Below are 13,376 nucleotides of genomic sequence, written 5' to 3' on the forward strand. Positions count from 1 at the left end.
TCCAAGATCAGATCCCAGAGGTGAAGTTTCACAAATAATTACATGCAAACACACTCCCAACCCCATACCTCTAAATCCTTTAAATAATGGTTTCACAGTTTCAGACAACCTGTAGAAGATAGTTCCAGAGGGTTAGCTTAGCATTTAGCTGTGACAGTGCACTGACCCTCTCCATCCACACTGTGGAGTCGCTCCTGCAGCTCACACATGGTTCCCCGCAGGTCACACACGGACTCCTCCAGCATTTCCCTGGAACGAAGAGACACACGAGGCTGACTCCACAGTTATCTAGTCAGTGCTGAAGACCTGAAGTCCCCTCAGACACTAACTCACCTCATCTCCTTCTCCTGCTCCAGCTCCTCCTGCAGACGCGTCGCATCGTATTTGCTGAACTCGCTGTCTGCAGCCATGTTTCTGTCTGAAAACACCGACGGCAAGTTTGTGCCTCGGGGGGTTTCCATGGAGACCGCTACTTCCGGCTGCTTTCAGGGCCGCGCCGGAAACAACGCAGCAAATTTGGCGGGAGGTTCAAATGTGGATTTAAAAATGTCTTAAAAATGGTTTGAAATAATAGAAATGACTCCTCACTTTTTAAAAGATCAGTTGATTTATATCGCAGGTGATTAATTACAATAGAGAAAGCAAACAGAAAGAAGGAAAAAGAAAAAAAAATAAATAAAGACAGACAGAAAGAAAGAAACCAGTATTTTACATATGTTTTGTGCAATACTATTAAACTAATTTGTCAGTTCAATCTCAATATCTGTAAAACAATTATTATATTGTATAAATGTTTGTTTTATACGTTTCCTTATGTTTGTGTTCTATGTTTGTTAATTACTTTTTTAATTGATGCTTCTTAGTTTAACTATTCGCTTTGCTGCTGAAATGCCGCAAATGTCCCCAGTTGTGGGATTAATAAAGAATTATTATTATTACTTATCTTGCTTTTTTCACCCCTCTCTAAAAAAAAACTTAGACATGCCATAAGCTATAACAAATAATGTCAAATAATCAGTTAAATGTTAAAGTTTTTTATATTCAACATTTGTGCATAATATCACAAGATTCATACAGATCTTAATATTAAAGAGGTCATATCAGGCTGTAGCTATAAATGAACTAGCAGACCTTTAGCCAGTGAACAGGTTGATGTAACGAACATACAGAAAATACTGTTGTCTAAGTTAAAAATCAAATTATTACAATACAAAACCTAAAGATATATAAATAACTTAAATAGCTTAAAGTAGATCTGGACTTTAATTTAGACTAATACCTGAGTTTGTTTTGAAATCCTTATCTAAAAAAAAAAAACATCTCTTCCAAAAACAAATGGCCTATATTTCCTTTTATAAATGTGCAAATGAGATAGTGACCCATCAATCAGACCTCGCACTTAAGCACATCCTGTGGAAATCTTATTTCTTCATCTCTTCCTCTTCCTCTTCTTTCTTCGGCGCCTCTTTCCCCTCAACTTCTGCTGTCTCTCCGTCTGGTTTTTTGACCATGGCCTTGGCCGTCTGCTTGCCTGCGCTCTTCAGGAAGGCTTTGATGCCCAGATTGTCAAAGTGGTACGCAGTCACACCGACATTGACCACCGACTGCAGAGCTTTGTCCGTGGCCTCACCTGCATCATTACCGTACCTTCACCACGGTTGATACGGTGGAGTTAGGGAAGAGTAGTTTGGTGTAAATAAATAACATGTGGAGGATGTGTATGGAATTGAAATTCTAGGCAAGTATGTGATGTTCATTCTGTTCAAGAAAAACACAGTCATAATTCGCTCTGTAGCAGTTTTATTAGTAACAAACCAAGAGAAAGTGTTTCAGATAGTGTGAACAGCATCACCACCCAACACCAGAAGACACTGCAGGTAACATGGAAAGACAAACAGCAGAGGATTCAGCTGTACAAAGTCAAAAAATAACTCAAAATACAAACACATACAATTTCTGTGTTAGCTGTTGCTTAAACTGGGATTATGTCCGATTTTGGGTTATTTTCTGACTTGATCTGAGAGTGAAAAGAGTGAAAAGGATTTGCCTTTACTCCCCCCCGTGCAGTCAGATGTGGCTGGACATGTTAAATAGACTCGCTAAGCCCCTAAATCTGAAAAGAAAAGGGTGTGAAAGCAGATCAGTTTCCCAGCGTACCAAGAGGAAAGCCACACAGTAGGAAACTGTAAAGACTGGTTTCTGTTCTAATGCTGTTTAAAACACACCAGAGAGAGTCAGAAACAAGCTCAACAATCATCCAATACGATTAAAACATGTCTATCTAAAGAGGCATGTGTTGGAAATGTCAGAACTTACTTGTAGGTCACTGTTGTGACGGTCTCGGCTGTAACGCTTTTGCCAACAAGCTTTGCTCCAGTCTCCAGACTAGACCAAACTGTAGATAAACCTAGTTTGGATATAAATGAGAAATTGTGCTCTTAAAAAAAGATTTTATCCACCATCTTTAATCAAACAGGATAAAACATTATTTCAACATTTAAAGACTGAGATGGTGAGATGAGAACAACATTTACATCTTTCAGTGTATGTAAGTGATCAAATAACTTTACACTTCCTGCAACTTCCTGTTCTACAGGTTTTTACCTTGAACGCTGGTGGCTGCCACTAACTTGGCTCCATCCAAATTTGAAGGCTTGCCATCTTTGCTCTTCATGGACTCTGGGACCAGCTTAGCACCATGTTTTTTAACGTGTGGCGCCACCTTCTCTGCCACATGTCCTGCCACTGTACTCACTCCATTAACTGTAAACACACATAATTATACAGGGAGAGGCATACACAGGGATATACAGCCAAAGAGAAAATTAAGCATTTATCGAGATTCACTTCAGCCAGGTGTTTGTATCTTTATCATCGTGTCCGTGCACTCAAACTGAAATCTAGTTCTTGTACAGTTGTTATGTTTTTTCTTGTAATGACTCAAGTCCTTACCCAAGAACTGGCTGACTCGAACAGCACCCCCAGTGGCCTGTTTAGCCACCTGCAGACCTTTGCTGACCCGGGGGCTGACCTCTGAGGGGGTGTCCTCAGGCGTGACGTGGTCACGGATCTTGGCCGCTCCTTTATGAATGGCCCGACCTGTGGCCTCTGCTCCTTTTACCAACTCTTGACTAAACCGCGACGCTCCTAAAAACAGATGTTTTACTTGTTAAATACACACTGGGAAGTGGTTGTGTTGTCAAACTATCTATTGCAGCAACATTTTCCTTGCTTGATGCATCAGTAAACACCACCCTCCAGTGGCCATTTTCTATACACAGCACACAGCCTGAACAAACCTGTCAGGATTCCTTGTGCCATCTTCTCACTCCATCCAGGAACTGGTCGTTTTTCCTTCTCCCCTGTCAGTCCTGTCTGGTGTTGCGAGGGACCGAGGGGGACTTTCATACTCAGGTTGACGACCTCTGACCCCTCTGGACCCTGTCAGGAAATGCAGTAACGCATGTGTTAAACAGCTGTTATAAAAGGAATCATCATATTTTGCATTCAAATGTGCCAACATTCCAATAACATGAAAACTGCTTTCTGCTTTTAAAATAGTTCCCACTTAAGCAGGAACTTTTCTGTACCTACAACTGTGTTCCTTGGGATAAAAGTGGCATAAACCTTTTTTATATAAAAACGGTAGGGCATGTAGTGTAACATCACAGAATGTGTTTTCACTTTCAACAGCACTGCATCATGGATATTTCCAAGATGTAAAAAATAGGTGACAATGAAATGGATAAGCGCAACAGTCAGGAAATATTATACACTAGAAGACACTCTCTTCAAACATAAAAAACACCCGAGACATTTTGTATGTGCTCCATCCACTCCCATTCCTTACATAAGCTCAGTACTGAGAGTAAAGCCTGACCTGGATCCTGAGTTCGGCGAGCTGTGATAGGATGTCCACAAACATATCTCTGTAGGCAGCGGGCAGTTCAGAGGACAGCACTATGCCCACGTAGGACCCGGGAGTATCTGCCAAGGAGTCAGGGAACATGAAGATCCCGGAGTTGGCCAACAGCACCGGTGTTTCTGCTGTCAGTGGGTACAGCCAATCACACACCTTGAAAACACAAAACCCCAAATCAATAAGGAGGTTGGGGATGATGAAGGCCTCCATAGGTCAGGGGTCATCGTCCATCACTATCAAAGAGGTTGGATTTATTCTAACTGATCACCAGCTGTAGTTCATTTAAAACAGGTAACACAAACACCTGTATGACACGAGCTAGATTGCATCAGTTAAATAAGAATATTTGCATTAAACGTGGCACATGATTTTACCACAGTGGGAGGGTAAGCAAATTGCAGCTTTGCATGAGTTATACATATAACAGTGTAGTTTCTGAAGAATTTATTTTAGAATTAAATCCTGCTTTCCAGTTAACTGTATATGTGAATGGATGGTTTCTTATGTGACTGAATACAGATCATTTATCTGGTTTTGATCATTTTTTCAGACATGAAAACGCACCGTTGTTTCCCAGCAGGCAAAGTGTCCCAAACTCTGATGTTTACATTACAGGAATTTAGCCCCATCAGGTTTTATGTACATAATACGGATACAGACTTGCTGTAGTATCGTGCCACTGGTATGCCGCCCCCCCCCACAAAAAATGACCCCATGTGAGGGTACAGGACGCCGACCAGCAGCACAACAGAAGAGCAGAGTCATCTGTTAAATGGGACCATTGTCTTGCTGGGAAACAAAGCAGGGCCAGAATACAGGAGAGCAGCCCACCAGCCTGGTGCTGTAGGAAACAGAGTCATGGGGTAAGACTGAGGTTTACAGGGCTGCATAATACACTCTTTGTAGAGGTGCCAGAATACAGGATTGTTGTTTGCAAGTTTTACATTTGCTCAATACAAAAATCATCACACAGCTCTGAACCTGGCTGTGACCGGTTACACCCAATGTTTTTAAAGTCATTCTTTTAGATGAGTTGTGACTCTTTTTAGCCAAAACTTCAATAATCATGTTTTGCTTACAGGCTCAAATTTTGAGATTATACAACATAAAGATACATCTCTGAGAATAAAGATATGATAAATACTTAATTAAGTATTAATATGTCCGAATTGCAATGGGACAGCTCAACATCATTAATTTAAACTGCAAATATACAATGTTTCATATCACTCATATATATAATAAAACACAGTTAGAAGGAAATATAATGTTTTAGCATCTGTCAAACTTTTTTCATCTTCAACAGCTGAAGTGTAAAGGCAGTAAATTAATTATAACTGGAGCAGAAGCAATAAGTCAAGTATTTGCGTCTCGGTCTGAAAATGTATCTGCAACTTCTTTTAAATCAAACAAAATATCACGTGTGAAAATTTACTTTTACGTATCTCTGAATTTTAAATGAAAGTAAACTGAATGTATTGGTGTTTTAGACCATCGGTAAACAGTTGAGCACATTACATTTAGGTATTTCTCAGTGTTTTGTAGATTACACAAAATGATTAATTGAGATAATAACCGAGATTATTCACTAATGAAAAACATTTATTATTTAACTAATTGTAATATCCTTGATAAGCCAACAAACTATGTACAGGTCATGAAAAAATGTTATGACGTTGATAAAAAAGATACTACATCCAATTTTGACATGTTTTATTAAATCATGTTTATGTGCTGTCAAACTCAAAGTGTACCAGGCACACGTATGAGAATATTTCACCATGACAACAGCTGTGTATTTATTAGTAGGACATATCTTTGTGACTACTACTCATCTGAATACCAACACACTGACTCATAGTTATCGTTCTGAAACCTGAAATACCGATGACGTGGTTAAACGCTGTTCACACCTCGAGGACACACGCCCAAGAATTTTCTTTTGCATACGCAGCATTCAGAAAGTTATTGTGACGCACTGTTTACTTACATGTAGAAATGCTGAGGGTCTCCCCGCAGTGGAATTCTTGTTCTCAGCATCAAATGTGATGATACGCAGGAACCCTGGATTAGACAAGGAGCTGACCTGTCCGTTGGGTGCCACAAAAAACATCTGCACACCAGAGGGGACGAGGAGCAGCTCATTCCCATCTCGTCCTGCTGCTGCCGCTCTGCTCTGCTGCCCCGACCAGAGCCCGGCTCCAGCAGGGCCGTAAGCCAGGCTGTGATGCCCGTCTGTGGGATTTGGTGTGTACGCTGGAGGCTGGTCCCCTGGATTAGCCATGGCTATAGCTCCTGGAGCCGCTGCAGAGAGGGAGTATCTGCACAGAGCAGGGGAAACAGGACGGGGAGGGAGTGTAATTGGGGTTGGGGTTGGGGTTGTGGTCTGGGTGGGAGGGATGGTGGGGTACAGGTGGAGGAGAGAACCACTGGGAGGCTGACTGTTGAGATCCAGTAACAGTCGCTGCCTCTGGTCTCCTGTTGTCAGCTGTGAGGTCTCCAGGTCAGAGAGGTGGGTGTTGACAGTCCTCAGAGTGTCCCTCATTCTCTGCTGAAGCTGCCTGGCCATGTCCCAGGCCGCTCCGTGGTGCCTCTCCCCCCCAGTGGGAATCTCCACTCCATAGGTCAGGTGCTGTCGGCCCTTTCTGTAATACTCCAGGGCCTCCGCTCCTTCCCCGGCCTCTTCGGCAGTCAACCCACGACTCAGGGAGTGAAACGCCAACTCATGCTGGTCCTTGATGAGCAGCAGCTCGGCAGGCTCCATCGTACCGAGAGACAGATGGAGACAGAGACTAGAGAGAAAAGAACGGAGGCAGAGTTTAAATCAAAGGAACTAGCAGAGCTCGACCAATTGGGCTGATACCGATATTAGGGAGAATAATAAAAATCCTATACCTATAACGGCCGATATATATATTTAAAAAAGAAAAACTGCCATGTTTACAAAGACATATAATTTATAGGGCCTGACCAATATGTTTTTTTGAAGGGGCCATTGCCAATAATGGTATGGATCTGCTAAATCACCTGATATATAGTTGTTAAACTCTTACAAAGAAATGCAAGAGTCTTAATACTTTACACTTCAACCCTAAACTTAGCTATAGATAAAAGGACAACAAATACAACTAAATATATAGAATTTGAATTGGGAAAAGCAAATATATTTTATGTAATTTATAAACATAAATGCAAATCTTTTCTGCGTTGTTTATTCTGTAAAATATATTTTTTTATATCGACGTATTTCAGCAAACATCTACACAGATACCAGTTTGTCTGTGAAAGGCTCATATCAGCCGATACTATCCGTCAACCGATATATACGGTCGAGTAATTGAGGCTCAAGTTAACGATAAACTTTATAATAAAGAACTGTATAAGAAAACACAAATATACATCTTTACTGCACCGTTCATTCTGTCAAATTAAAGTTCCGATATAAGTAAACCTCGGAAGACTTTCACATTAACACACATGTAAACACTAGTCACTGGTTGGTTGTTGTTTTGTTTTTTACAACACACAAACATGACGCATTAATAAACTTGTGGATTGTAGTTTGTTTGATGAAAGTGAACAAATGAACACTTCAGTTAGTTGGATGAGGACTAAAGACAAAAACCAGTAAAGGATGAAGACAACAGTGAGACAACAGTGAGGAGGGAAGGTGAAGTCCCTCTCACCGACACATGCAGCTCAACCAGGTGAGATAAAGAGAAGTGAATCAAGACTCCTCACTGACACAAGAACTCTCCACAGGAAAGTAGAAGTGAGAACAATCTGTGTAATGTGGGCAACTGCTGCTGGAGCATCAGGTTTTACCTGAACAACCTGAATGTGAGCATCGTGTAAACATGGAGTTTGAACTTTTAAGACAACACTGAATCTTTAACCTCACTTCTAAATGTACCAAGAAACAACTTTTCACACATCACATCTGACCCCTGAGCCCCAAAATGACCAAGTTCCAGATTAAATGTTTCTTACCTTCAGCCAAACTTTACAAATCCTGCGAGAGGAACGAACTGATGGTGAAAAGTTGATCTCAGAGAATCGTTCCTTCACTTTGCCAGTTCTCTTGTTCTTTCATACCTGAGTAAACTTCTATTCTCGGATCTATTTGCGTTCCCGGATTTACACCTGACGCAGCCGCAGCACGAGCGTCACACCAGCCAGAGCCAAGCTTCCGGTCAGCACTTTCAAAATAAAACGTTAAACAATAAAAGCTTTATTCGGAAATACATGCAGCATTACACCCGACACTTGACACATGTGAAATAAAGCTTGGCCATATGAATTTAGAAATTCTTGATTTAACATGAACTTTATTGCTTTCTGCACAAAACATAAACATATATTACAACTCGCGACAGAGCTTTAAAACATTTTAAATCAAATAAAATATGAATGTCATGAAGACAGTTCTATTGTTATTTATTGTGCTTGCATAAACTAAAAGAGAGAAACAATCTAAATGAAAAATCGTGTCCAGGGGAAAGAGAAATATCTGCCGACAGTTTTGTTCTCAGTCGTTGTTCGGGCAGAAGCTCCGGTGGATGGGTGGAGCAGTGACTCATGGGAAAAGCAGCGTGTCAGGTGGAGTGATCCTCGACACGTGACAATACCTGTAAACAGACAGAAGAATAGACGTCAATTTACAGATGCATCAACGACCCAACGAAACTGAAACTGCACATGAAGTCAAACGGCATTAAAAGAACAAGCTACATCTCACTTTGAACTCTTGTACTTCTTCGTGATGGCCTGTTGTGGGTGACTCTCTGCCCCGATGAAGAGCTTGTGGAGCTCATTTAGGCAAGGGCCAATGTCCGCCATGGTGTAGGCAGTAAACACAGATAAGGAATCAGGCTAAAACATAAGAAGACATGTTTTTTTAAAAGTCTACAACTCATAAAATTGAGTTTTAGGATTCAGAACGATGATCCGGTCAAACTTACCCAGAGAGATTCGCTCACAGTGTACAAGGCTAGGCAGAAGGCTGCAGCTGCGACCATGGATGAAGTATAGTGTAGGAAGGGTTCAATTTCCATCAGGCTTAACTCAGCTACATACTAGAGACAGAACAAATCAAAATGTGATTGCGATAAGTAGAAAAGTGCATCTTCAAAAAGGTGGAGGGCATAAACCCAGAGTCTGGTTAAAATGTGAGTGATGGGTTTGACTCACGAGGGCCAGGTTCTCTGTGTTGGCACAGACAGGGTGGATGGACATGAAAAGACGAAGGAACTGATTCATGGTGGGCGCTGCCATCTTGAAGGCCAGCACTTTGAAGACAAAATGCTCCATCCGAATCAGCTGCCCCTTAGTGTAGGTGCTGTCGGTGATGTACACAAAGTCATTCAGCTTGGGAGGGTAGATCTCCTCGTATTTTCTACAAGGCAAAACATCAGAAGACATCGAGTTACCATCGGTTGAGTTGATTAGGTCGATTCTTACAATGAGTTTCAAATCTTTTTGACAAATCAATACAGGAAAAGTATCAATAAAAAGCACTGACGGATAATTTTTTATAAAGTGAAGCCATTTTATAATGACGTCATCGTGACATAATACTGAAACAATCAATTGGTTAATAGAAATAAGTTGTAGGTAATGGCGACATCATTCCTACTGAATGATCATGAATACATTTTACAAGCTTTGGGTCGTGGCTGTAGTCCTATAGGATGCAGACACCTGAAGAAATGCATTTTTGTAGCAATGCATGAGCTACTTTTCTGACTTCTTCATGATCTCACTTCTCAAATGACGTCATACGACAGGGAATCATTTTCTGATTGAGAAAAGATTTTAGATCGTCTCTATAGCCCTATTACTGTTTTTCTGACCATATTTTTGTTGACTTTGATTTTTTAGCAATCAGTTAATGATTTGGAGACATAGTCCAAATCAATATCACCACGAAATTTCGTGAAAAGTGAAAATATATTCAGTTATTTTGTACATACACACACACGGGTGAAAATAACCTAAACGTGTGCTTACGAAGCAATCAGTAACGCCACTGTGCCAACCAGCTGCAGCTTTGCCCGTTGGATGAGCGCTGTGCAGGAGAGAAAACGGTCCAAGTAGTTGACAGCGAGGTGCAGAGTTTCAGGGCGAAGGTTGTACTCCTGGACGACTTCCACCATCCAGTCCACCAGGACGACGCGCATGCTGCTGGTGATCTCTGGATGATTCTCCAAGTGGCCGGGCTTTGCCCTTAACGTCATCTGCCATTAGAAGCAGAAACAGTCATCATGATGCATTGCAATACATCACAACCAGGGTGTACTTAATGTTGACCACACACAGTGACATGACAGAAATTACTCAAAGCACATATTAGTTCAGATCATTTCGCACTTCGCTCTCCCTCAGGTGTTGGTGGATGTCCTCTGCGTACTCAGACACAAACAGATCCTCGTCTGACATCAGGGATTCATCTATTTCAGACTGCATAGACGATTCCTTGCATGGACCTTTACGAGAGGGAACAGTCGTTGGGACATAAACAAGACAACACAATAAAAAAGTCTTGATGGATGTTTTTGTAACCGGCGAACTCACTTGAACTAAGCCCCAGCAGGAGTCTCATATCTATATTTTGCAGGGGGGTGGTTTCAATGTCGAGGTGATAACTCTTTGACACTACTTCTTGACCAGAAGCTGAAAGAACGACTTCACAAGCCTCTTCAACATTTACATCAAAGCCAGAACTGGAGGTGCAGCCGAGCAAAGTGTGCTGGGAGCTGTCTGAAACCGAACTGTGTTTGGAGAACCGGTCTCCCTGTTGACAAAAACAAGTCACCCTGATAACCACAAGAAGTTGAAATGAATACTCTGTGAACTGAATTGAAAATCAGTAAAAAAAAAAGTATCTCGCTCCCCAGAGCCTCTCTCCTTTACCTTGCTGACAGATCGGCCGTGCTGCTTATTTTCTGACAGGACCCCGAGCACTGTCCGCTGTTTGGGCCTCTGGACCTGTGAGGCCTCTACTTTACCTGAAGGTGGGATATTTTCTTTGCTGGTTTGCCGCAGTGGGGCATTTGAGCTGAAGTTCAGCTTTAAACAAGGAAACAGGGAAAGATGAAGTTGAAAATGTAAAAAATGCATAATAACGAAAACACAAAATTGAAATAGCTTGGAGGAACCTAAATAAAGCACCTACAAACATGGACCTAATTACAGTATGCTGCACTGCAATGATCTATGTTAGTGGTTGGGACCCCAAGGTAACCCCAAGATGAACCTGAGGGGCTGCAAGATTAGTAAAATCACACGCAATTATAAATAAAGCGTTCTGTGCATCACTGGCACAGAAATTATGAATTTTCTATATTGGTTTTCTACTGTGAACTGCTGGGCTGTTTTAATTATCCAAGCCTCTAAAACTATTCAAATTAATCGATCAGGGAAATAAAGATCACGCATAACTTGTAACCTGTAGGCAGTTGAGAAGATCGCATTATTTTTAAGGGTTATAAGATAAGAAAAGGTTCGATATCGCATAAGCAGCACATGTTGTACATCAATTAGGTGGTTGGTCTATGCCCCCGACAGAAGGGTTGAATCTAGTTAGAGTGTAAAGTATCATAAAATAATTCCTTATGTGACAGGTGATGTATTCAAATAGCTTGTTTGCATTTCAGAACCCTACAATATGTTATTCATTATCACACTGTAATAATAAATTATATATAGCAGCTTTCAAAACAGTTAAAAAGGTAAAAAAAGCTAACAATTACTAGCAATTTGAAGGTCACACAGCATTAGAGCACAAATACAAATGTTACAGACGAGAAAAGAGTGAGGCTGAACATAAACTGTAGTTTATATTGTAAAATATACTAATTGGTTAAAAGGTGAGTGTAGATATAAAGGTTACAAACACGAAAATCAACCAAATTCCCTCTACTGACACCTAAAGGAAGATGGTGGAAATTTAAATCAGCATTTAAGCATTGAAAGAAGTAGCTTAAACATTGAATAGATTAAATAAAAGTGGTCTGATGCACAAATCTCTGTATAATCAGATCTCTAAGTTCTCCTACACGCATGGTGCTGACCCTGCGGTTTCAGAAACATAATCACCATGGTAACAATAATTGATCAGATCGTGGGTAACAAAAAACAAACAGTAAAACAAAGCGGGGGGGGGGACAAATAAAGTGTGATTAACAGATCTACGATGATTTCCTGTTGGTTTGCACACATCAAACATCACCTGCTCCTCACTGTGAACTCACCATATTCAGGATCCACGTAGTTAAAGAAGCGGCGGCGGAGGGATTTGTCCTGTGGCGAACCCAACGGACTAATTAACGTTAAGTTTCTTGATATCAACCTGGAGACGAACAGCGACCTCTGGCGAATTAAAGCCGCTTCCCGATTGGCTGGTTTAGTTGCAGGTTTCGTCCTCACGTAGTTTGTCAACCAATCAGTTGTCTCCTCTTAGCCGTTTGTTCGCCCAGTAACGTGTGCGAGCGCCGCAGCTAACGGACAACGTCACGCGTCAGGAACGTAAACAGACGGTCAGTTATTTACCTGAGCTTCACATTAAAATGATCGGATTAGACCTCAATATGGAATTTACTATAATTCTCAACATATATTCCCATGTGAACTTAGGTTTTTTATAATAATCACAATAATAATAATAATAACAATAATAATAATAATAATAACAATAATTATAACAATAATAATAATAAACTTCAGTTATATAGCACCTTTCAAAATACAGTTACAAAGGGCTATACAAGTTAAAACTGAAAAATGTAAGGCAAACAATAGGAAACGGTTAAAGGGAATTTGAAGATAACAAAGCATAAGAGCACAGGTACAGACATAAAAAATTGTTACAGGTGACAAGAATATAAACATTATAAGATTATTAAAATAGTTGGTAAGATCAGAAGAATGCACACCTATTAATATTTAAGAGATTTAAAAGAGGATAAGGAGTTTTCCATATGGATCTCCTCAGGGCGATTGTTCCAAAGAGTGGGAGCCCTGACAGAAGAGGCCCAGTCACCTCTGGTCCTCAGCCAGGACTATGGAATAGAACTCAGGTTATGACCAGGCACATATGGCGGAAGAAGACACCATATAAGCCCATATAAAATGAAATAATCATAATAATTCTCCCATCTCCAGTACAACAAAATGTTATTAACGTAATAGACCAAGTAGTAAAACAGCTGCTTGTCTGAAAAGAGTATCTGAGTCCATCAGTTACTATGGGTTTCTCTCGTTTCTATCCCTGCTCCTGATTTTTATCTGACATTTGAACTTGATGACATTATAAAAGCAGCGTCCGTCCCCTGTTTATCAGAGATAAGTCTGGATTTTCGCTTTAACATGATAACATGCCTTTGCCAACAATTCCCACTCCTGCTGAGAAGAAGATGGAGGGTGAGTAAGGATAAAAGCATTTCTGCTGCGAAGT

The 13,376-nt window shown here is 40.8% G+C and overlaps 3 protein-coding genes across 3 annotated transcripts in view; all 3 read right to left on the bottom strand.

The window, feature by feature from the left end:
- Nucleotides 1-497, bottom strand: part of ccdc169 (coiled-coil domain containing 169) — a 40,688-nt gene extending 40,191 nt beyond the window's left edge. The window contains exons 1-2 of the mRNA XM_035177798.2: nt 334-497; nt 167-249 (exon numbers count right to left, since the gene is read on the bottom strand). Of these exons, the coding sequence (XP_035033689.1) occupies nt 167-249; nt 334-461 (211 nt within the window). The 5' untranslated portion in view covers nt 462-497. The remainder of the gene's footprint in view (nt 1-166; nt 250-333) is intronic.
- A 521-nt stretch (nt 498-1,018) lies between these two features.
- sparta (spartin a) lies at nt 1,019-8,072 on the bottom strand. The gene is made up of 8 exons (XM_035177851.2): nt 7,913-8,072; nt 5,913-6,714; nt 3,881-4,075; nt 3,300-3,441; nt 2,953-3,147; nt 2,605-2,763; nt 2,317-2,407; nt 1,019-1,647 (listed from the first exon to the last, which is right to left on the bottom strand). Exons 2-8 carry the CDS (start codon nt 6,684-6,686, stop codon nt 1,422-1,424), a joined length of 1,782 nt encoding a protein of 593 aa, XP_035033742.1. The 5' UTR covers nt 6,687-6,714; nt 7,913-8,072; the 3' UTR covers nt 1,019-1,421.
- A 297-nt stretch (nt 8,073-8,369) lies between these two features.
- ccna1 (cyclin A1) lies at nt 8,370-12,359 on the bottom strand. Its single transcript, XM_035178891.1, has 9 exons — nt 12,175-12,359; nt 10,835-10,990; nt 10,496-10,715; nt 10,292-10,407; nt 9,932-10,158; nt 9,113-9,317; nt 8,884-8,997; nt 8,661-8,794; nt 8,370-8,550 (listed from the first exon to the last, which is right to left on the bottom strand). Exons 1-9 carry the CDS (start codon nt 12,175-12,177, stop codon nt 8,499-8,501), a joined length of 1,227 nt encoding a protein of 408 aa, XP_035034782.1. The 5' UTR covers nt 12,178-12,359; the 3' UTR covers nt 8,370-8,498.
- Between the last annotated feature and the right edge of the window lie 1,017 nt (nt 12,360-13,376).

This window comes from Hippoglossus stenolepis, chromosome 15 (assembly GCF_022539355.2).
Source record: "Hippoglossus stenolepis isolate QCI-W04-F060 chromosome 15, HSTE1.2, whole genome shotgun sequence".
Taxonomy (NCBI): Eukaryota; Metazoa; Chordata; class Actinopteri; order Pleuronectiformes; family Pleuronectidae; genus Hippoglossus; species Hippoglossus stenolepis.